General features: G+C 39.4%; 1 protein-coding gene across 2 annotated transcripts; it reads right to left on the minus strand.

The window, feature by feature from the left end:
- Positions 1–1,617: 1,617 nt before the first annotated feature.
- On the minus strand, positions 1,618–21,332 carry c1ql4b (complement component 1, q subcomponent-like 4b). 2 transcript variants are annotated; one of them, XM_013269221.3, is made up of 4 exons: positions 21,153–21,332; positions 20,772–21,012; positions 18,886–20,031; positions 1,618–3,704 (listed from the first exon to the last, which is right to left on the minus strand). In XM_013269221.3, exons 3-4 carry the CDS (start codon positions 19,423–19,425, stop codon positions 3,525–3,527), a joined length of 720 nt encoding a protein of 239 aa, XP_013124675.1. In that variant the 5' UTR covers positions 19,426–20,031; positions 20,772–21,012; positions 21,153–21,332; the 3' UTR covers positions 1,618–3,524. The 2 variants fall into 2 exon arrangements, with proteins under 2 accessions (XP_013124675.1, XP_003441523.1); XM_003441475.5 differs by having other exon boundaries at positions 20,772–21,332.
- Positions 21,333–24,513: the final 3,181 nt, after the last annotated feature.

The following is a 24,513-nucleotide window of genomic DNA, read 5'->3' on the forward strand; positions in this document are numbered from 1 at the left end:
TGTTCACAGAAAAGGATTTCTGGAAGTGTTCCTCAGCTCATGCAGTGATTTCTCTGCTTGTTTTTAATGCAGTGCTGCCACAGGGCCAGTGATTTCACAGAGATTGCACACAGAGATTTCTCCAGATTCTCTGAATTTTTTGACATTATGCAATGTAGATGATATTGAAGAGATATTCAAACTTTTATGTTTAGGACCATTGTCCTAAAATTATTAAGCAGTTTGTAAATACCGTTTTGGGTTTTTGTTGCAGATTGATGAACATTTGCCTATTTTTACTTCTGAGAAACTGTGCTACTACAAAATGTTCTTTTTATACCCAATCATGTAACTGATGAAGTAATAAGTTTTATTAATCCAATCCAATTACCCTTTTTTAATTACCACCTACTTTTCCAGCCTTTTTCATCGCCTCCCCAACTGAGATATCTTACTACTGTCAAATTCAAAATGAGCTAATATTTTTCACTGGGCAGATTTGCTAAACAGAGAAAATGAAATAGTGCTCATAGGTGTAGTTAGTTTTACAGGTGACTTGCAAAGTTGCAAAGCTGTATTTTAAACACAGGTGTAGACAGATTATTATTATTGATGCAAATACCAGTAAACATTAGGAAACCAGTTTGCTTGTTTTAAAGATTCTCCTCTCCCTATTTTGTGCCTTGAGAAAGGAGAGTACCAATTGTTTTGGAATTAAGGTTGTATATTTTTAAATATACAATAAATATATATATTTTTTTGCTGTTCTTCTTTTTCATATTTATGCAAGACAGTGCAAGACAGAAAGCCTCTGCATATAATCAGTAAGCAGTCAAGCAGTGACACACACACATTATTGTTCAGCATTTTGAGAGAGTTGTGCATCTCAAGGCAACTGTTGCAACATTATGTGAGCAAATACCTGAACCTGAAAAATGTGCTAGACCTCAGTGCTGCAAAAAAAAAGGAGAAAAAAAATCGTCAGTTTTTTAAAATATAAAAAACACCCTGAAAACTTCAAAGACACTTTATGATAAACGTCTGCAACAGCTTCTTCATTTTCCTGTGGAAAGAAGACAGAATAAAAGCAATAAAGAATAAAGAAAGCACTGGTTCCGTCTGACAGTAAAATCATCCTGAATCTTCTTTTTTTTAATTGTATTTCATGGTCTCAGCTCGCAAAGAACAGAAAGAGCCATGGATCCTTACTGCTCGGGAACAAAGGTAGCAGCGCCAGAAAACACACACAGTAGGATGCATCGTGCCGCAGAGGTTAAATGAAGCTACACATGGGGGATGTCTGTGTACAATATACGACATTAGGATGGTTTTTTTTTTTTCAATTTCACCACAAGAATGAAAAGAGTAAGAATAATCCACATCCAAATATCTGGGTATGGTCATGCTATCTCAATAATAACGTCTCTTTCACACGTTTTAAAATGAAGCCCTCTACTTGCACGGCACTAAACTCTAACAAATGTGTTAAAAAGAGTTTTATATTCAAGGTACATTATTAAAAAATGTTAAAAAATTAAACGTGAAAATTCGGATCCATTGAAATATTAAATATTATGTGGATGCAGAGTTTCAATTACACCGTGTCATGCTTCTGTCATTGATTCCCACCATACAGAATTAATCTTGGTCTCAGTTTTGTGGCCTTTTATTTACAAGGGTCAGTTACATCCAGTTACACACAAAGATTCGTAGTCACTATTTGCAACATAAACGTGTGCATTTCATTAAGTGAGTATGCACTAACATTGTAAAGACAGCCCCTCTTATAAATAGTGTGTCTGTTTTCTATTCGCATGACGTGGACCATCTTCTTCACTTAGCTTAACAAGGGAAAACCATCTCATGCATAAAAAATAAAACTAAATTGATAGTATAAGGCACAGAGAACCTATAGGTATGGCACATGGCAGTAACATCGAGATTTTTCACATGGATACATTCACATTAAAATTAAAAAGAAAAAAGTTTCACATTTTGGGAACTAGACTGGGAAACTGTTTTTCTTGCAATCACACATTTACAACCGCTTCACTCTTGTGATTGGCCTGCTGTGAGGAGGTAGGGAGGCTCTCTCTTTTTTTAAAATCCATTGCACAATTTCAGCAGAGCATTAGCTCAGGCAGGCCATGAAGTCAAGCTCAGCTGCAGTCCTGACACATCAGCTGATCTCGGTGCCAGTCGGCATCAACTGATAGTGTTGTATAAGCTGCTTTAGCTTGCTCATCTGCAAGCCGCTTTGCCACCCACCTCTCATCCCGTCATGCATCAGTGTCCTATCTGCTGTTACTGATGCCTGCGCTGTTCTGTATGAGGGTCTTCCTGCTGCTCTCCCTGCTTTACGCGTTCCACATATGTGAGTTGAAGGGTGGAGCGACTGATTTGTCGGCAGAGCCATGCCACGAAAAAAACATTTCTGCAGATAGAAAAAACACAATCTTTCGAATTGTGGCCATGACTGAAGAAGTCGGTAGAACATTATGGAAGCCTTCCATGTGAGACTCTCTAAAATAAATAATATCAATTCTAAACCTCACTATGACAGCCAGCTTTTAACACAATCCATCAATCTCAACATTTAAGGTGGTCAGATAGCATGTCAAACTAACTACTTCAGCTATTCGACTGCATGCCATGATCTTCTTATTGAAAAATCACCATATTTCCCAAACTGTCTCTATTTAAAGAGGAAAGGTATGTGTGTCGCCCAACAGGTGAGGCTGTAGAAGAAGCCTCAGCTCATTAGCAGGATATGATGAGGCGGTGTCAGGATAAATCTCAAAGTATTGACATATTGGGTTTGTTAAAGGTCCGTTATCAACATCTCAAAACCCCTCCTCCTCCCTCTTGCAGGAGTGTGCAAGTCATACCATTAGTAACATGATGCTTTTACACCTCAGCACAAAATAAAGGGCAAGCACAGGCGTGTATGCTTGCGGCATCAACACAGACATACAACACACCGGATTATGACCATGGAGTTGGCTCTATAATCAGCTCTGATCAATATATTCATGACTTTTCTTGTTTGACGTCTACGGCCGTATTGAAAATCCATCTCACGGTAAAGCCGAATACGCACGCTTCGATTGACAGTCTACATTCAGATATCATTCCAGTCGATTTCAGAGCGGTGGCCGGCACGATCATCCTCTCTCAGAACAACAAGTAAATTTCACTAATCGCGTGGACACTCGCGTGTGTACAGGCAAACGTGTGCATATGAAAAAGATGTATTTAAATTGTGTTTTAGCCATGCTTACACATACTGTACATGGCACATAATAGTGATCACACAAGTGTATTATATTAAGTAAATGTTATCTGGTAATATGTACAATATTATACTCATTTTTACACAAATTCTCTTCAAGCTCTATCTATTAGCTGTGGTCATATTATTACAATGTTTCATTTATTGAAGGGCAGTTAAATGACAAATTACATTATGGCAGTGTTAGAGGAAGAAAGGAGATGATACTTTTTGCTTGATTACAGAGGGAGAGTATAGGAATGTGAGGAGATTGTCAGTCAGGGTAGATGAGGAAGCCGGAGAAAGTGCTGTATTTGTTGGTGTTTCCCCCGTGGACTTTGCCCCCGTCCAGCTGCACGCACACTTCGTCCCCCACGTCCAGGTGCAGGATAACACTGTTGGAGGCGTAGTCGTAGTTCTGATCTGCGTCTTGAGCGATTGCACTGGCCCTCACCTGTAAAAAAAGCACAAGTGAGGAGTCGATAGGCACCCAAGATTGAAAAAATATCATTAAAGAAGGAAACGCCACGTGGAAAGCAGACGTTTGATGTCATGAGTGTGTTTTGCAGACATGTTGTTGTCTGCGGTGAGGCTGAATCATGTTTTCGTGGGCGACAATGGTCTGCACGCACTCTCAACAAGGCAGGAAACAGCAGCTCTTCTTTCATGCCGACACAACCTACTTTTTTCAGAGAAATTAAAGATTGGTATTAGCTAAAATGTAACTATGATGCACGTCCATTACCTGAACCTTTGTGTAAATAAAAAAATTACTGTTAAAAATGTTTTCTGTTTTTCTAATAGCTTTTATCTATATAATCACAAACCTACTTATAGACACCAAAGGTGATTTTCAACGGCTATTTTTTAATATTTCATCTTCAGTATCCAGTCTCACCTACAAGTTTCTACAAATCTCTCTTTTTAATTGGAGGTCTCCTCTTATAGCCTTCAAACACTAATTATCGCCTGCAGAGGAGACATGTTCACCACTGCCATCTAAATGTTAATTAACCAGTCAGCATGACAGAACTATGGACTTCACATTAGCCAAACATATGTTATACAATCCAGTTATCTAATCCAACATGTTAAGAATGCATTTACTTTTATTTATATTTAAATTCATTGTTGATAATAACCGAAATTCCTCTATTTTTTACATTTTCCCTTTAACACGTTTATCTTTTTCATCACATTATCTCACCTACAGCCAGTTTGTTCACTACTGCTGTTTTATTTCCTGTTTCACTCTGTGATCGTGGTGTAATGTGATCAGTGCTGATGCCTTCCTGTCCACTGGGTAGATAAATGAGATGTGCAGTGATCTTTGGCCTCACATTTCCGTCTCAGACCACCAGCTTTTTTTAGTCGCCATCAATGTTTTATTTTTTTGGATTGTTGCTGTCACACCTGATCCACCTGTTGCTGAAGACAGTTTGATGGGAGATAAGCAGAAAGGTGTCAAGGAACACATCCATTCATTTTTTCACACAAACACAGAAAACACAATGAAGGTTCACACATTCTGATCACTGCTATATGTGTTTGCTATTGCTCATCCACGTCAGTGTCATTAGCTGGAAACAGCTTTCAGTTTCATTTACCTTTTTTTTGTTTTTGCTTTTCATGCATTGACGGTTTGTGTCAGAGGACAGTGCTGCTCTCATCACAAGAAAGGGATCGCAGTCAAACTTTGAATACCACATTGGCTTATTGTGACCTTTCAAGTTGACGTGGTGAACTTGTCTATTTACACATCCAGTAGCTATCTCCACTACCCACTAAAACTATTATTTGCTAAAAGCTCAACTCATCGATCCCTAATGCTGTTTGGTACTGCTAAAAATAACAAGCAAACAGAAGAAATAACCCAGAGTCATCAGTGATGACAGTCTAGAGCATGAGGCCTAAACGTGCATGACAGGAGCTGTAACTTTAAATTTTTGTCCCATCTCTCTTACCCCTTATCCTTACTGAGCCTGCTTCTGCTGGAGGTTTCTTCCTGTTGGGAGTTTTTCCTTCCCACTGTCACCAAGTGTTTGCTCATAGGGGGTCGCTTCATTGTTGGGGTTTTCACTCTATTATTTTAGGGTGTTTACCTTACTTGATTTGGCACTATAAAAATAAAATATAATTGAATTGAATGCACTGAAAGTAATTATTACTTGGCTTTAAGACACTAACTCAAGGAAACACGATAAAACCATAGTTTCAAGAGAAGCGAGATGATGAAAATGTTTGATGTTTTGATGAAAACATTCAAAAGAATAATGCCATCCCTGTTTGGCGTCAGAATAAAAGGCATAGACAAGGACGTTTGAACGTCAGCACACTGCAGCCTCAGAATGACTAAACAATCTTATCAACACTCCTGTAAGACAAAACTCTGCCACCCACTAACTGCTGGTATACAGAGCTAACACATTATCCGGTGTGAAGGCTGCAAACCATGGAGCCTTGCACAATTTCAAAAAGTAAATCCACTCAGATGAGGCATTATTTACTCTTCTATCAACATCTGGACAGCTTTGTGATTGGAGAAGGAAATGCAATCCACATGATGCTCGGTCTGTAATGATATGACCAGTCATTTAGGAAGAAGTCATTACATCTAACGAATCATGTTTACATGCATACTAATATGCATCCACTTAGCACTGCCCTTATATTACACGATGGCAATGATTCCATACATGTTGCAGAAGGGAGCACAATTACTAGACTTAATGTTGTGTACCTAATTCTCGAAGACCAATCCAGTATCCCAGGATTTAGTTGAGCAGCTTTTCTGGTGACAAAGGAGCGTCTTTATTTATGATGTTGTTAAACGTGCCTGTTATTTCATCCGCTCTCGGTAAAATCTGAGTTATTTTCGCACTCGGTAAGCAAATCTCCTTATAATAAATTGCACTATCACTGGGCGGGTAACAAACTATTCAAGCAGACAATCCATTTAATAGTGGAAAATAAAGTGCACATGTGCATACATATTAATGAATGCAAATAGGACGCCCTAACTCTATCCTTGTCTCCTCCAGTGGGTCTGACTAAGGATATGGTCCATCATCTCCACCAGTCATCAAACTTCACTGATCTCTTGTGATCACAAAGACAAATCAAATCAGACTAAACTTCCCCCTTTCTCCTCCTCCATCCAACATTTTTATTTTGCCCCTTTCATCAATTTTATCAAATACATTTCTCTCTGTGGGGTTTTCTTTCACATCAAGAAGGTGAACGTTTTTACTCCCCTCCTTAGGACAGAAATGAATCAATATCTTTCCTTTGTTTTAATTCAACTCACATCACTCCATTAATTGTTGTCTCTCCCTCCACACCTCACGCCCCTTCCATCATCCCTCTCTCATTTGCCACCCCATTCCTTTCTCTTCATTCTGGACCCATCTATCCATCTTTTTGTGTCCGCATACTGGAATAAGATGCAGGTCACGCACACGCTTTCTCTCCCCTGCCATGGCAGTGTTGGCGGGAGCAGCGTCTAAGTGTGTCCCTGTCCGGTCTAAATCGGATTGATTAACGACGTGCTGCTGTGGCAGGTCTCCTGAGAACCCCTACCCAGCATCCCCAACCCCACTTATATCCTTCCCCCACAACCCCACAACCTCTTACAACCTCTTACAACATACAACATAGCTGCTGGCTAGTAATTGGCAGTCAGACAGCTATGGCAGCGCCCCGCCTAATAGGTCCAACTCCTCAATAACTCCATACAATCACAATAAATGGGGGCACAGGATAGGCTAGAGTGGTCAAACGGGCCCACCAAATACTAGCAGGAGGTCAGGATACGATATGGCACATTCACAAGCCGCCCTGCCCTCTCTATACATCTTGATAACCTCACATCTCCTCCTTTTTTGTTTTGTGAATCTCAGGTGAGAAGCTAAGGAAAGAACAAGAACAATGGAAGACGTTTTGTTACTTTACAGTGCTAGGCTGCTTTGCTCTGAAGGGACTGAACGTCTCCCCTGAGGAGAACAAGTAGGTTTAGGAGAAATATTATAGTAGAGGGATTCTTACATCTTGTACATCCAACATCTGTCTACATGGTTGAACAGCAAGATTCCCCTGACAGTTTACTGTCAGCTGAGGTAGAGGCTGGCAGGCTGCTGTGAGGATTGCTGTATAGTACACCAGTGAGCAGAAAACATTATGACCACTCAAAGATGAAGGGAATAAGGATTGTCTCATAACAACTGTGCATGTGAAGGTCAGTTTTCTTCATTTTTTCACCACTGGATCAATGAGTAAAAACTGAAGCATCTTTACCTTGTTATGGCTGGAGGGCTGATCGGAGAAAATATAAATGTACCTACATGTTCAATGGAGGAGCAGGGGATGTGCTGGAAAAGGTGCGGCCTGCTCCTGAAGTCTAGACCCTGTAGGAGCTTCTAGCCCTCTGAACTGTTTTTAGGGTTGTGACAGACCAATAGCACATTAAGCAGGAGTGGGGAAACTGTTTTGCTGCGTAAAATTACAACTAAAGTGAGTTTACCTCTGCATGTACATTGACAATATTATCATAAGCAAACCTAAACCATGCTTGAAATGTTTACCTGAATCAGCATTTAAGGGTCACAACTAAAGTTGCAGCAGTGATATTCACACCACCTCATTGAAATGGCCTTTTAAATGAACACCAGCTAATTATATTTGCCAGCCAAAAGGACACACTGTTATTTATGGCTTTTTATGGTTGACTTCTTTATGAGGCACGTAGGTTTACTTAGCCTCTACTCAGACAGTGGAGATGCTGACATTTAATGTGCTATGTTTATGATTAATTCATGGCTCCTTTTCCCCTCCTATATACAGTAAACTAGTGGACAAGACGCATCTTTGTACATTTTATCTACATATTTACAAGAGTGTGACCTTTTAAATATTATCAATATTAATACGATTGACAGTAGAAGTAATTAATGGATAAACACAAGCTGCTTCATGAATTATATGTTACATTCAGAACAACAAACAAACAAATATATATCTGCATGTAAGCTGAACTCTGACATCACATGAGGAAATGTGTGACCTATTTTACTCTGTGACTTGTAAAACCTGAACCATGAGATAATTGCCAAAAATATCCTTTTTTGTTTTAAACTGGAGTGTTTATTGAATGTTTATTCTGCCAAATTAAAATAATTACCTTATCACTCTCCATACATAAGTTTTAATTTTTAATTTTAGAATTTCTACTTAATTTAAACAAAAAAATATATTTATTTTTGTGTCAAGAACAAAGTCTTTCCGGTACTAAAGCTCCATCTGTCTCCAACAGGGAAAACAAAAGGAAAAGTTTTGTAATGCCTATAAAACACCAACTTATTAGACTTATTGGAGACATGAATGGGGTTCAGTAAAATACCCAAAAGACACTTTTAGAAGAAAAATGGTGAGGAAATGTCGACAAATACAACAGCTCACCAATTAAAGAAAAGCATGTTTTTTTTCTTATGTTGCATCATTAAAAAGAGAAATCTCTGTATGCAAAGAACAAGGTCAAGTGGCACTGCATTAGAAATGCAGGATATGTAGTGGAAAACTGGGTCTGTGACATATCATGACATCCACAATAATTTACATAATTCAAAAGAAGTGTGATTTCTCCATATTAATGACATAGCAATGCTATGCATTTATGTTCCCTAGGACAATCAATGAACATAAACCCAAACATGTCTGACAGCAAGAGTAGCGTGTTAGCATCCAGTGATGATTAAATACCTAAAAACAGAGTTACTAGGAGCTGATCATGTTTGACCCAAAAGTAAAGAAATGACTTCATCAAGGATTGTTGGAGTACTTGCTAGTTGTGCTCCATATTACAGGAAAAGCTGGCTGGAAAGTAGCAATGTGGTTACATGGTGGTAAAGAAGAGTTATGAGCAGCTGGTTAAAATGCTCAACATAAGATACAACTTCACAGGGGGAAATATATTGTTCAATTTCAACTTATGTGACAATATCGTGCATCTCTTGAAAAGTTTCAAGCTTAGATTACTTTAGTTGGTGTTTTTCACTTCTGTTCTACATTTACTTAAAATTTCCAGGAAAAACTTTACCTAGGCTACTTTTGTGTGTCACTGCTATTTCTCTAATGCCGCTTCTGGCACCTTGTGGCAATAGAGTCACACTTCAAATTAGGTAGTGTGTCATCACTGACTGTAAATCATTGGAAAAGAAAAGTAGGAATAAATCAAATTGATGTGAATTTAAAAACTGACCATTCAAAATGTGAAATTCTAAACAGGAGAAGGATCACCCAGCTCGTTATAGTTTAAAAGCCAGCATCAGTGATGGTATTGGGGTGCATTAATCCACATGGAACAGGTAATTTGTGCATCTTCTGAACAACCTATGCCGCAGATGATGTTTTTTCCTGGCTTTTTAAATCATGCAATGCCAAACCACATGCATGTATTCCCAATATAACAACTAAGTATGAAGAAAACACTTAATGTAACCCACTGGTCTCCATACAGTCCATAGCCACATGCTTATATTGCCCTGTCCCAGCTTTGTAGATATGTGCTGCATTAATTGAATTGTTATTTTCCCTCCTAATTATCTGAATATTGAATTTTTATTCCACCACTAAAAGGGCTTTATTTTTCCCCCATCGGGCCATACTAAGATCGTATTGTGTTGTGACACTGAATCCGGCACAGATGAGTCTGCAGGTTCAGCTGTCAGTAACAATCACAGTGAAACCTTGTTTTCCTAAAGTGGGCAGGAGGCACTGGGGCTTTGGGAGTGAAAACAAGAAGGAAAGGCAGATCAGGATTATTGTCAACAGCGGCGGAGATTGATAGCGACAAGGGAGTGAATTTCTGTCTGTTGGCCCAACGCTGTTCTGACGTGATCTGCTGCTGTTGGGAAGAAGGAAGACCCAAGGGACAATAGAGAAGATTACACTGCCTACACTTTTCATTGGGGCAACATTAAATGTGGAAAGAGAGGCAGAGAGCGATGGTAGGAGGAGAGAGAGTGAGGAAACTGACAGCATGGAAATAATTCACCGACAGTCCTAAATGCTCAATAAAATCTACATTTTCAGCTGTGTGCCACTCATTCATGTGACATTTTTTTAAGGGCTGACACATGTATTTCACATTTATTTAGCCATAACGTATTCACCATTTTTATAGAGGCGTTCATAAAATGTCTGAGAAAATTGATGTAAGGAGGGCACGGGGCAAGGAGAAGAGAAGTATGCATAATGAAAAGGTGGGTGTGAGAGCCGAAATTTGGATTAGGTCGCACAGACGAGTAAGCAGCTGCGCGCACTTTAGTAGTCCGAGCACAGGATGCGAGTAAAGGAAGCCAAAGTTGAGGGAGGCCTTGAGTGATGGAGAGGGAGGATGTTGGATAACAAACTGATCAAGCATGCCTGTTTTAGAGGAGAAGGGGGGCTATAAATGAGGTTTGGGAGGTGCGCTGTCCATGTAGTGTGTTATTTTTTTCTCGGTTTTGTTTTGTTTCACAGTGGTGCCTTGATCCTTTGGTAATAAAACTGACAGGATTCATTCACTGTGATGTACAGACCTCTCAGAGCGGAGCGAGCGATTGAGACGGGGTCTCTTAAACTTACCTGAGGGACCTCTAAAGGTGAACAGGGAGAGAGAAGAAGGGCAATTGAATTGGCCTTTTTTTTCATAAAAGCGTCTGTTTTCTCTCAACCTCCACCCATGTGTACCAGCCTGAGGTTTCTTGTTTCTATTATGCAGGTCGACACGTAACCCCTCTCCTGCACTGCAGACTCAGACACTAATTGGCATACAAAATGCTAATATTTCGCCATGACACTCAGGACCCAAGGTGTCAAGATGTTGATTAGAAAGTCTCTAATTGGCTCGAGACTGAAACCTTTGACAGTAGAGGGGATAGCTTAATTGGATATAAATGTGTTCTCTTGATGGTCTACCTGAAGCACATCAGCTCCCACAGCTCTGGCATTATTTAATGCCAGAGCTGAGGGAGCTGATGTTTTTTCTGTTTTTAAAAAACAGTGTTTACTATCTTGCATTAAATGAAAAAAACTCTCTTATACTCAGAAATAGAAAACGACTAAACACTAATTCACCATGCAAACCCTGGATCACAGATTAGCCCATTCTGATAATTCTGCTCTAACCTCTAAAAATGATAATAACCCAGGGACATTTCAGAATTGTTCCTGTTAGTTATGAAAGCAGAAACACTGTAGCACACTGCTGCCTATGAAAGAGACAAAATACAGTTTCCTTGATGAGGAGGAATAATGATATAATGGGAAGGCAAAAGGAAAGCACAACAAAGGCACGGCCAAACACAGTAACAACCAGCCAAGTCCTTTTAGTCTTTGGAATATAATGGCCTCGGCCATTACAACAAGAAACATATAGTTAAATAATGGCCGTGCACATGGACAAGTGCATAAATACATAGAAGAAAAGACAAGAAGCAGAGAAAAAAAAGCAAGAAAAGCTGCAGGGTATATAGGACAAATGCTTTAAGTTTGCTCTACAAGAAATCTGTCTGAAAAGATGGACTTTCATCCTTTATCGCAAAATGTTCCCCATTAAAATGTCGGGCCGTTGTGACACTAATGCAATTCAAAACACAGGAGAAAATGTTTATTAATGATTCTATGAAGACATGCACAACTGTTGGAGGAGGAAGAAAACAGCGTGCCAGTGTGCCAAAATAAAATAAAATTAAAAGTGCTTAATGAAGTCCTACATGAGGCTCATATTGACACCTTGTCTGGCTTACTGTAATTAGCAGCTTCCTCTTCTCACAGCAGCCGCATCACACCTACCTACTGGAGGCGAGTTCATCTTTCTGCTAATTGAGTCCAAGTTTGTCATAATCATGACTTTTAACTGTATTATTTAATTAACAAGTTAGCTCACAGACCTCATTATAGACACACTTTAGCTGGGCGTTTCAGGAAGATTTTAATGAAATAATAATTAAAAAAAATATTTGGGGCGTGGGATGTTTATGAGAATTAAAATTAAAGGCATTTGAAAAAAATATCTTTGGTCCTTTATGCTTAAGAACAAGCCTCGCTTTTATTTTATTTTTTTAAAATCACGACCTTTCTTTAAAAGCTTGAAACTGAAATGAAATTTTAATCTTTTAATCCAAAGGTTAGGGACAACTTTTAATCAGTTTCTCAGCCTTACACTTCAGCTTTATAAGGGCCCAGTTTGTCCACCAGCCTCATAGATGTAACCAGTGGCGCTACCAAAGCGAGGCTATCTGAGAAAGTGAAACGCAACAACCACACAGATGCAATCAGAACCACAGACTGACCAACTGACCAACCCTGATTCACCCATATTGGACCAGCTATAAATATTCATACTCCCACTCCATGCTCATCACTGTAAAGGGCAAAGAACATATTGGTGGTGAATTATATATCCATTGAAAAGGTCATCTACCTCAACACCAATCTCTTGATGAGTTATGGGACGCAGTGAGGGAAGAAGATTCTTTGCACTGAGTGCTTAATCTCTGCAAACGTGGCGTAAGCTTATCAGCTACATAATTCATTAGCCATTGTTTGAGATGAAGAACCGGCTGCACGTCTGATATTTTTTTGTCATATACTGTCTGGCTGACTGCATTGCTTTGTGGTTAGTCTTCAGCTCATGTCTTAATTTAGAGAACCTCTGTCCATTCTCCTGTGAATATCCATCCATCTCCGTCTCCCTGTCAGCCCGCTCGTCTGTGTTCTGTCTCGCTCTGCAGTGATCTCTCCCCAGGATGTGTCTTGTTCTCTGCTCCCTTTGACAAGAAGTGGATCAACAGTGTGCCCGTCAGTCTGACGATTGTCGTAGGCCCATGCGCGCACACAGACACACACACGCATGCACACAAATCACCTCATGCTGTGAAATATGTTAAAGGCAGACTTTAAAGGAAATGCATTTATTCTTTTTTCCTTCAGTACAGCGAGGATGCAGCTGGACCCAGCTGGCAGTGAGATCAGATTTTATCTATTTTTTTAAAGTGTTCAATTAGCACAGAGTAAAAACAAAAATCTGCAAAACTTCTGAATAAAATGTATACAATTAAGTAAATGTCTTCTTTTGTTCACTTTTAAAATTCTAAATAATTTAGTGCCCAGCTATCTTTCTGAACTCCTCCATTTGTACAATCCCAATAGAGCACCACGATCTTCCAATCAGATGCTCCTAGCACAACCTAGGTGTGAAGTCGAGAGGTGACCGGGCCTTTGCAACCGTAGCACCTAGACTCTGGAATAACCTCCCTGTTCATACTCATACCGCTGAGTCTATCCAGTCTTTTAAATCATATCTTAAAACCTATCTTTTCACTTTGGCTTTTGATTCTAAGTAGTTGGTTGTTATCTGGCTTGTTATGTTGTCACCTATTGTTTACTGCCCTGTTTTCTTATTGTTTTGTTTTAATTGTCTCGTGCTTTTACTGACTGTGAAGCACTATGGTAAACTTTGTTGTTTCTAATATGTGCTATATAAATAAATTTTGATTTGATTTTGATTCAAAATATCCACTTTAACCAACTGTATTGTGTGATGCTCCCTAAACAATGACCAGAGACAAATTGCAAGTGCATAGTGTCTATAGGACGCCTGATCCTAATGATGTTATAGCTTCATTATAGCTGATGTTATGGGGTTATAGCTGAAGCACACTTGTATCTCCCTTTAATAAAAATGGATAAGTATATTCATCAGTGATACATGGCCTTACCCACAAATGGGTTTTGATGGGCTTTAAAAATAGAGCTGAGCAAAGTAAAAACACTTCAGTCACTTTTTCTACTTATTATTCGGTAATAATGCTGGTTTAAAGAAAGTAGCCTCTGGAAAGTAAAGCTTAAATGAAAAATCTTAACCCTATGTTCTTTTTAACTGACAAGGTGGGACAGATTTTCAGGCTAAAAAACATGTCAGGCTGTATTGAAGTCAATACACTACTGTTTATTTGAATTATAACCTCAGTAAACACTTTCTTAATGAGTTTATGATCAACTATCATCTCATCTCTAGTTTCAGGTCTTTTTAAGTATAGCATGGAAATATTGGTCCCATTTAGAGCACAACAGGTGAGAAACCAGTGTGTGATTTATGAACTGGACACCTTGTAGTGTAGTAAAAGTCGCTACCGTGTGGATGTGCAATGTCTGTTAGTTTCTCAGCCCGATCTACCCCTCGCTCCTCACTTCTTACTTCAAGTACCTCCATCTTTTTCTTACAGTCTGATTAAGTGATGAGTCAATTCAGTGGATTGAATGGATTCAAAGGTCTGGATCCAGTTCAAGTTTAACTAAAGATTTGGTTAATAAGCACATGAGCTGCTAGTAACTGATTATTAAACCATTCTTGTTCAGTAACAGGAATTAAGTTCAACATTACACAAAGCATCTTCAGCATCCTTTGTTCAGTATATCCACTATCCCTCCTCTTCACAAGTTCAAACCATCTCAGCTTTTCCTCTCGAACTTTGTCTCCATCCCTCGTCCCCTCCCTCTGATGTACTTATTTCTACTCCTTCCATTGTGGTCACTCCCATTGAAAACCTTAGGATCCTCAGCTCTGCCACCATCTCAAAACCATACATCAAAGCACATCTCATTACCATTTTCTAAACCTCCTCTTCCACTCTTGCTGCCATCCTTTAGTCACAAATCAGCCCTGACACTCATCTCCGAGCATCTCAACCCTGGCTGCACTCTCTTCCTCACCTCTCCTATGCTTTGGATGGTTGACCATAGGTACTTAGACTCATCTTGTGTGTGAATGTGTGTGAATTAGTCCCTAAGGGGTCCTTAGGGACTAAGTAAAGCGCTATACAAGTACAGGCCATTTACCATTTACTATCTCTACTCCATGGTTCACCTTTCCACCTGTCTTCTGCTCATTCACACACGTATTCTTTCTGTCTTCTACTGACTTTCATTTCTCTTCTCTACAGAGCGTACCTCCACCTCTCTATGATCTCTTCCACCCGGTCTCTGGTCTCTCTACAGATCACAAGAATCACAAGATCACAATGTCATCTGCAAACATCGTTATTCACGAAGACCTCATCTGCTAATCTATCTATCTATCTATCTATCTATCTATCTATCTATCTATCTATCTATCTATCTATCTATCTGTTTTAGAAAATGCTGGAGACAAACTAACATGGTCCACAGTAGCAGTAAACACACTTTGTTGGTCATGCTTCCATTCAGTGTATGAAAGAGCGTCTGTATTTTATCTAATAGTGTCCTTGTTTATTTTCTTGCCATATTTTGCCTATTTTACCCTGAATTGGCTTTAAATTCTGTTCTTTTAGTTTTTATTGGTTTTTAAAAGCACTTAGCCAACAGAAAACTGTTGAAAATCACCCATTTGGCTGAAACTGGCCTGACCTTGAAATGTGCTCTTAAGATTTGTCGTTTTGGGTAGGGTAATTTGTGATATGAAAATCTGTGTTTCATGTCACCGTAAAGGAAAGAGATTGGTATCTATCTTTTCATCTAAAACAAACAAGGATATTTCTTCTTTTTTGTGAATATTTTAATTGATCATTTATTTCTCATATAATAAAACTGATGTCTTATAAGAAACAGAATCAAATCTTCCTTGAAGAACAACAAATTCACAATAATGACCAATAATAATAATAGTTGTAGTGTAGTGTAGTGTAGTAGTTGTAGTGTCTTGGCTATCTCTCAAGAGAGAATTTCTGTATTAAAGTTTTCTCATTGACCTAGCAGCTTCACCAAGGTTCATGAGCACCTGTCTATTCGCAGAAGAAGGGAAAAAAGGAAGGCGGGTGCAATGAAAAGGGCAAGATCAGCACTGAATTGGGTTAAATAATTTAGTTGTTGAAAAAGATAATTAATGGGGAAGGAGTCAATAGCTAGTGTGGACAGGGAAAGTGCAAGGTGCACGTGTCTATGTGTGTGTATGTGCGCGAGCACATGACTAAAGGAGGGGCACAGGTGAAGGGGAGAAGATCTCATCTAAAAGCTATGAAAGATTTAATAGCAGGAAAAGACAGGAATGACAATGTCTGTGAAGGCACGCTGCAACAAACCAGGTCCCCCCAATTATATCTGGCATTAAGCTGTCTGTCCTCTTTACTCTGCACCTTAGGCACATGCTGTCAAATCAATAAAACGGGGAAAAGCTTTCTTTATGGACTCGATCAGTCACATAATGTATGTTCAATATATTACATGTCTGGAAGCAGCATGAAATAGACTAAACAGGTCTGAATTTGAAAGTAATGGTTAGCTCAAATGTAAGTAAGATAAGATAAGATAAGATAAGATAAGATAAGATAAGATAAGATAAGATATGATAGTTATAATTTGTCAACATATCAACATAACAATCTGTTCATTGCTATACACATAGAGCCAGGTCCGGACATTAATTTTAACTTACTGTTTTTATTATATGGGTAGACTATGTCATTTTGGTGGAAAGTATGATAACTGGTTAGCGATATCAGTCATTATGCAAGCCAATAAACCAAATATTGTTTTTCCAACATTTCAACTTTAAAGATTAGCTGCTTTTTTTTCCTGCAAACAATCATTTGGAAGATATACTACGCTGTTTCCAGGGCTAGGATAAGTATTTTTTTTCAAAGTGCATCAATCTTTCACAGGCTGTGATGATCAATTTGTCACAATAAAATATAAAATGTAGGCATAATAATAAATAATCAAACTCGTTGTGGCACTAATTTATAACTATTGTCTGTCCTCAGATCTGCAACACACACTGCAATAGAAAATCAGGGGATGCCACATACTTCATTCAAAATCAGTAAGAAAAAGAGAATATTAGGCTACAACAAACACATTTCCAATAAAAAAAATAAAAACTTTTTTGTGCGCCAATTTTTTATTTCTTGAACAACTTTACACTACGTCTCAGAGCTTTGTGACACAACCCACTAACCAAAAAAGAAACTGACATTGGGGAACATGGGTAGCTTGTAAATATAGCTTTAGTCCACCACTGCAGCAACCCTGGGTTTTGTTTCCTTGTAGCATTCTCCGTGATATTGCTGCTGCTAAGTTTCAGCCAATAGTGGAAAAGCTAGCAAGGTCAGATGTGTTTTCTTGCTGCTGGACAAGTGACTCCCAGTGGTTGACCTGGGGGTAGCTTCAGGTCATAAAAAAGCAACAGCAATCTGCCGCAATCCAAGCACTTACAGTAGACTGGGCAAGGGCCACTGACGAGGCCTACAGGGATGTTGGTGCTTCAGTATTGATGAAAACTAGAAATCAATGCCCTAATAGTTAAGACACGCACAGTAACACACATAACTCCTATGTGCAATGTTTGATTCAAGTGGGGGGTAAGAATAAGATTTAACCCTTAAGTTAAATTGCATCTGTCTATTTCCACAGTGGCGATTATCAAATTAAAAACTAGCCCGTGCTCTTCTGGTAAATCCTGCTTAGCCTGCTTATTTAGATGTAGATTTAATAAAGCATACCAATGAACAGCAGCCCAGCACAGTGATGCTCTGCTCAGTAGCATATTGTTGTCAGTTCATGTACCGTGTAATCTGTGTGGACAAACTGTGTTACCATTAAACCTTTGCAACAATGCAAAGCATGCTTTTTTTCCCCTTCTTCTTCTTCTTCTTCTTTTTCTCTAGTAATCCCCAGGACGTCACTCTTCTGTTCTGTAGCACACATGTCAGAATCAGAGCGCCTCAACAGAGCGAGGGCTTAGTACTTCAAGCTTGTCACTGCTCTCCAGATGGAAGCATTCAAGGCTTTTTCCAGGCATTTCGTATTTGTTTATTTATTAGTGTTAAAGTCAGAGTTTCTCAGAGGACAGTAGCCAGCTGTTGCATTTTGGCTTTGCTCCACCGAGACGCAGAGGATTGTTATCCTCTTGATCGCTTGGCTGTCATTCTCTCTCCCTGTCTTTCTCTCTTTTTCCACAAGTTGTGCAAATAACTACAGTTTTGACTTTTCTTGTAAACCATTTCTTACTCCCACCTCCTGTCTTCTTCTTTTTTGCGTCCTTCAAGTCTCTTACATTTTTAGTGTATTTCAGTTTAATTATCTCCCTCTCTATTTGATTTGTCTAAAACTTCACTATGATTTTCTCAGTGGATTATTGTTTGGAATTCACTTTGGGGGGATTTCTTTTTAACCATGTTCAAAATCTGAGTGGCAGTCACCACCTGCATAGAACAATGAAGTCCACTTCAATAGTAAATAACACAGCATGATCCTGCGTTTAAACGATATGACAAAATGTTTCTGACATTAGTGAATTGCGTCTACTACCTGAAGTGCTGTTCTAAGCATGTTATTTAGTTATATACTTATATATTACTTATATATATATATATATATATATATATATATATATATATATATATATATATATATATAATAGCTGTAATTTCTCTGAATTAATGACTCTGAATTAATCAACAGCCTGTTGATTTATGCTGTAGTATGTTAAAAATGTCCTTGTATTTGAACTCACTGATGCAAAAGATTCTTACTAATGTTTGTGTGTTGGTTTGATTGCAAGGGGAGGTCAGCCCAGTTCAGAAACACTGCAGCACAAACCCACCTAAACTCGCACTCACCTGTCCATTCTTCTTCAGGTCTGCCCACATGCTCGTCCCATCACCTCCTCTCATCAGGACATGGTAGGTGAAGTAGTAGATACCTGGCAGAGGGCAGGTGAACTTGCCAGTACTCGGCTCATAGTAGTTCCCTACATTGGTCACCACATCGTCAAATTTGAGTATTTCACTCCCTTCGTGTTGCTTCCGGAGGCCAGCGTAGAAGGCAATTTTGGGGCTGTAGAAGGAAGGGCCGTAACCACCAGGTCCAGGCCCTGGTGGGCCAGGTGGGCCGGGCTTACCGGGCTCTCCAGGAGGGCCTTTAGGACCTGGAGGACCAGGAAGTCCGGGGCTTCCTCTGAACCCCTGTTTGCCCCTGCGGTTTGAGAAGTCCGGGGGCTGAGGGGAGACGGCTGTCAGCTCTCCCTGTGGGGGGGTGAAAGTGTCACACACCATCTTGCAGCTACCCAGCATCTCATAGTGCGTGCCTCCTCCTCCGGACCCTCCCCCCTTGGTGGTGTGGACCAATAGGGGAATGGCTACCAGCAGGACCAGAACCATGGCCACGCCGACTCCAGCCCCAATGACACGTTTCTTTCGGCTGAGCCGTGAGGCTGCCAGTGTGAGGAAGTCCTCCTCCCCTTTAGCTGGAATGGTTGTGCCGGCCAGGCTGAACTCTGGGTAGAAAGCAACCACTGAATTGAGAAGGTGGAGCAGGGAAATATGTGATTGTGCGGGATGCACAAAAGAAAATGGGGTGCTATTCAAGGACTGGGAAAGACTGACACATCACACAGGAGGAGAAAAAAAATCAAAAGTCAGGGGCAGACTGGAATCTAGGGTTTTCCATTACTTGGCTTTCAGTACACGTGTATCCTTTTTATTTTTCACTTTCCCCTAGATCATTATGTCTTCAGGATTTTATCATCTTTAAAGGTATACATCATATAACACAACTATTCTAAATTACTTTGTTCAAAATGAGTAAAACCGCTGAGATGCTGGATTTTAGGCAAGCTGCTTTTTATACGAATCCACTTCTGTGGTTGTAGAAGCTCCAGTGAAAATCCTTCAGTTGCTCAGGCAGAGAGCTGTCAGGTGGGGTCTACAGTATTCCCACTGGAGTTCATCTCACCCACCACATACAGGGAAGGGCGCTTTACTTGTCTGTCCAGGAATGAAAAGAGAAGAACAAGGAAACTGCTAAATCTCTGGTCTTTTTTTCTATCTCCCTCACTGCTGGTGCTTCATTATATTTATCGTAAAAACCCATTCCTCCACTCAAACAACAGATTTGTTACAGCTCATAAGAAGGGATAAGAATGTAAGTTTTTTAGAGGTAAAGGTAAAGCAAAAAAAAAAAAAAAAAATTATCACAGAAAATCAGCGAATCCCTTGCACTCTAAAAGAAAAAGAACACACACATATAGTCTAATCATAACAGGACTAAGAAAATGTGATCTCCTTATAACACATATTTATAATTTAAATGTTAAATATGGAAGGCATTTGTGAAACATTTCGTATTGCAGTTATTTCATATTTAAAGGTGTACTTGGAATGGAATAAGTTTGATCCACACAGGTGGACTGTTTTTGTATTAATCACGTTCAGGTCTTCAAAATTCATGTTAAAACATTTTGTATTTTTCATAAAAGCAAACAGGTTAACACTAGTTTAACACAACAGACACAAAAGCTACATGTTGATATTATTCCAGGCCTATAGCATTAATCACAAGCTCTCTGCTCACCTAACAGCATAAATGCATGAATCATTTTAGTATTTTCATTTAAATTAAAATTGAAGTGACCAAGCTTCAATATGGCCAGGGTGGGTAAAAACGATTCCGAAAGTTTTTTACAAACTAGTGCAAAAATAAAAGTACACTGCAATAATCAGCTCACCCAGATGTCTTCTTTCTTTGCTCCTTTTTAAAAAAAGAAAAAAAAAAACCCGGTCTTCAGTGGGTTTTCATCCCACGGGTTCAGACAGAAACGCCGCAGGATAGCTGGTCCAGGACCCGAGCGAAAGACTGAGGCACGTTCACTGGCGCTTCGGCTGAAGTTGCGCTGCGGTCCAAACTCTGCTCGGCGGAGTCATAGTAATACTACCAACTTACAGCATGTCATCCTGGAGTCCTGCGTGCTGGCGGGACCACATCGTCCGCGCAAGAAAAAAGAAAAAAAAAAAGAAATTTAATTTAAAAAAGAAAAAAAAAGAAAAGAAAAGAAAAACGCTCAAGGTAGCGGGAGCAGTGGAAGCGATGCTGAAGTGGTGGATCGTACCTTCAAAGGGAAAACTACATATTCTGACCGCTTACTTTTGCAGACTTTCGCCGTGAATTAATCCGGCGCACGGCGACTTTATTTGCAGAGCAACAGTTCACTCACTTGTTGTTTTTTCCCATATCCTGCTTCTCTCTCTCTTCAGCATCTGCCCGCTACTGCGTCCCCCCCATCCTCCCTCCTTAACACCTCCAGCCACACACACAAACACACACCCAGCATCGTCCTATCCAGCATGTGACCTCTTCACAAATCAAATGACTACATCTGTTTAACGGTTTAATCAAAGGTTTCCCGTTCAAATATTACAATTTATTTATCAGACTATCCATTTTCTTTTTTTTAAGGACTATAACGATATTTGTAGTGCTGCTGATGAATCTTGGTAGATTTAAAGCGTATTTGTTGGATATTCTGTGATAGTCTTTCTTTTTTCTGCCTGACTGTAACCTTGCAGATTTTCAGGTGGCGTTAAGAGGTATAGCCACTTGTGGAGTTGTGTTTACGGAGAACAGCAGGTGTGAAAAGACTAAAGTCTAAGTACAAAAACGTGGGCTACAGATGTGAGACTGAAACACATCAGGCAGGCAGGCGAAGTGAAAAGATAAAATGAAAGGAGGAGAGTGGTGTTCTCGGGGTCTGTTGTCAATGTCTGTGTTTTTGTAGCTTTCAGACCTTGTTAGAGATGAAAGATGTATCACTGCTGACAACTCCCCCACCTCCTCCATCTCGTCCTGGTCACTTTCTTTCCATTCCTCTCTGCTTTATTTTACAGTATTCATCGGTTAATTAATTCTCGGATTGGACAGAATATTTAAACTCTAATCTGGGGGAATCCCTGTGTCGACAGGTCTATCCTTGTGTCAGCTCTCATTCAGCTGCATGAGAAATACACCTGACATCTGAAATACATCCGTTACGCAGCTCATCATTATTTCTACTCTTGCGTATCAAAAATGTTGGTTTGGGGGGTTATTTACACATAACACAGCCAAGTAAAGCCATTTAGGCACTCCCAGTCCTAGTGTACTTGTATGCACTGTCAGTTCTGCTCCTTATTTATTCATCTCCCAACTTTACTGAGCTGGAGAGTGTAGCAGATATTGAATATGGATCAATAGATCACTCCCCAGGATGCATACTGTCAGCCGACTGAGCCCTCAGGCAGATGCCAAGCCTCTGGTCACATTTGCATTTGGAGATAGAAAATAAGTACTGCTTGTCAGAAAGTGGGAAACTGTGTGGTCTCTGCATTTTATAAAACTGGTAAATCAGAAGTATAGAGGCTGAAGAAGTTTCTTTATTTTTGGGTGATGATAATTTACAGTCTTTAATTATTTCTACATCTATATAAGTAGACCTTGCTGGGCTACTCGTGAGCCTTTATGGCAAGTGTGAACACCTGCAGGCACACATGTGTGAATACATCCACATGTAATTTAAATGTGGGCTCTGACACGCTGATTAAACACTAAAATAGCTCAGTGAATTTAAGTTAATATTGCAAAGAAGGAAAGAAAACTCTGAAAGAATGTTTTGTATAAAGCAATACTGTCTCCCCCCTGACTCTACTTCCTTACAATACATGAATTCATGGTCTTGTCTGCACTGCACCATCCTCTGTTTGATTAAAACCAAAGAGTTTACAGGAAGAACATGAATGACATTTTCTGTTTTATGGTACAGGATTTGGCTCATAAAATATTACTTCAAAGTTGTTCTTTAACTCAGTCCTGCATCATATCTTTCTTGGCCTTGACTCTGTAATACAGAGTTTTAGTTTCTGATATTCAAAAGTCTGAAGCGAAGAAAAGATATAAGCTCTATTTAAGGCCAGAAGACCAGACGGTAATAGGAAATAGTTTTAAGTTGGACATATTTTTGTTACTACACTGGACCATTGATTCAAACCCATGAATAACTTAAACTGAGAAAGCTGGTACATGGTAGCTTCATGTAATAAAGGCATTTTATTATTTGAGGAGAAAAACTGTTTAAATGTCAAATTATATATATATATTTTTCAATTTGATTTATACAGCACAAATTCACAGTCCCCTACAGGTGCTTTAGATTGTAAGACCACAATATTAGAAAGAAACAATCAAACAATCCCCTATGAGCAAGCACCTGGCGACAGTGGGAAAGAAAAACTCCCTTTTCACAGGAAGAAACCTCTGGCAGAATCAAGCGTTATATACCTTTGTAACAATTTGTAAAACAGAAAAAAAATGAAAGTAAGCTTAGGGAGAGCAACACAAGAAATCTTCTATCACAGATCCACCTAACCATCCATGAAATAAGTAAATGGTAAGAACTTTGGTAATTAAATTGCAACCACATATGAAAATTATAATTACACAATTCATCAAGCAACTTACTTTTAATTGCTGTTGAACCCAAAACCCGATGATAGATAACACTTTTGTCCACACAAGAGGCAAAATCCAGGGATGCAGTCGGTACACATTTGGAAAGATTCAAACAATTTAATGATTTTTAGATAGATTTTCACCACTTGCATTATCAGTTAAAAGAAAAATCAAATATATGCATTGTACATTTGTGCACATGCATGCAGATATGCATGCACATGTATCTGAACAAAAAATTTGTGTGCAACTGTTTTATATATGGGTGGGCCTTTAGAAAAATCTGATTTATATTAGAGTATATAGACATAGGAAAAGATTGTGACATCTATATTGCTCTAATATCACCATTCCCAGAGGTGGTGGGAAAGCTTTGCTTCTGTGAAGCTTCCGGTCATGACAATTTGAACCCATGCCTGTGCAGACCAGTTGGCTTTTCCTCTGGTTTTAAAAATTAAATAAATAAGTAAATAAAACAGGCTCCATGTGTTGGAATGACTCATTCCAGCTGATACTTTCTGGTCTTCCAGGAAGTCGCACAGTGAGATAGATAAGCCTGGACAGAGGTAATTTACCAACAGGACAGTCACTCTGTCTGTTTAGAAGAATCAGTAAAAGCAATCAGGGCATGAGCAGAGAGTCACCATGTGATCAGAGAGGCTACCATGGTATTAACTGGCTCATTCAAGGTGGAGGTGCTATCAACACAGTGAGACACACATACGAGCCAAGTAAGTAGCTGAGGAAAGGGCTTAACCTGACCTACAATCTCGCAGGTCAGGCAGTGAGCAAGAGAGCGAGAGTAAGAGCCTGAGAAGGAGGGAGAATGTAGAGACAGCGGAGCTAATGGAAATGTAAGGGTCAAAGCATCACACTGGCAGTAACATGCAGTTGTTGAGCATCTCTGTTGTGTTTTTACAACCATGTTTTCAAAAAAAGCTGGATCACAATAAAAGTTTGAAAACAGATTGTAAATGATTGTCAAAATC

Source organism: Oreochromis niloticus, linkage group LG5 (genome assembly GCF_001858045.2).
Source record: "Oreochromis niloticus isolate F11D_XX linkage group LG5, O_niloticus_UMD_NMBU, whole genome shotgun sequence".
Classification (NCBI taxonomy): Eukaryota; Metazoa; Chordata; class Actinopteri; order Cichliformes; family Cichlidae; genus Oreochromis; species Oreochromis niloticus.

What these genes read in the sequence shown, in the direction of transcription:
- c1ql4b (XM_013269221.3), bottom strand. Translation starts at nt 19,425, where the DNA reads ATGGTTCTGGTCCTGCTGGTAGCCATTCCCCTATTGGTCCACACCACC. An exon ending in ACCTGAAGAAGAATGGACAG is followed by an intron (nt 3,705 to 18,885) that starts GTGAGTGCGAGT and finishes CTTTTTTTACAG; the next exon opens with GTGAGGGCCAGTGCAATCGC.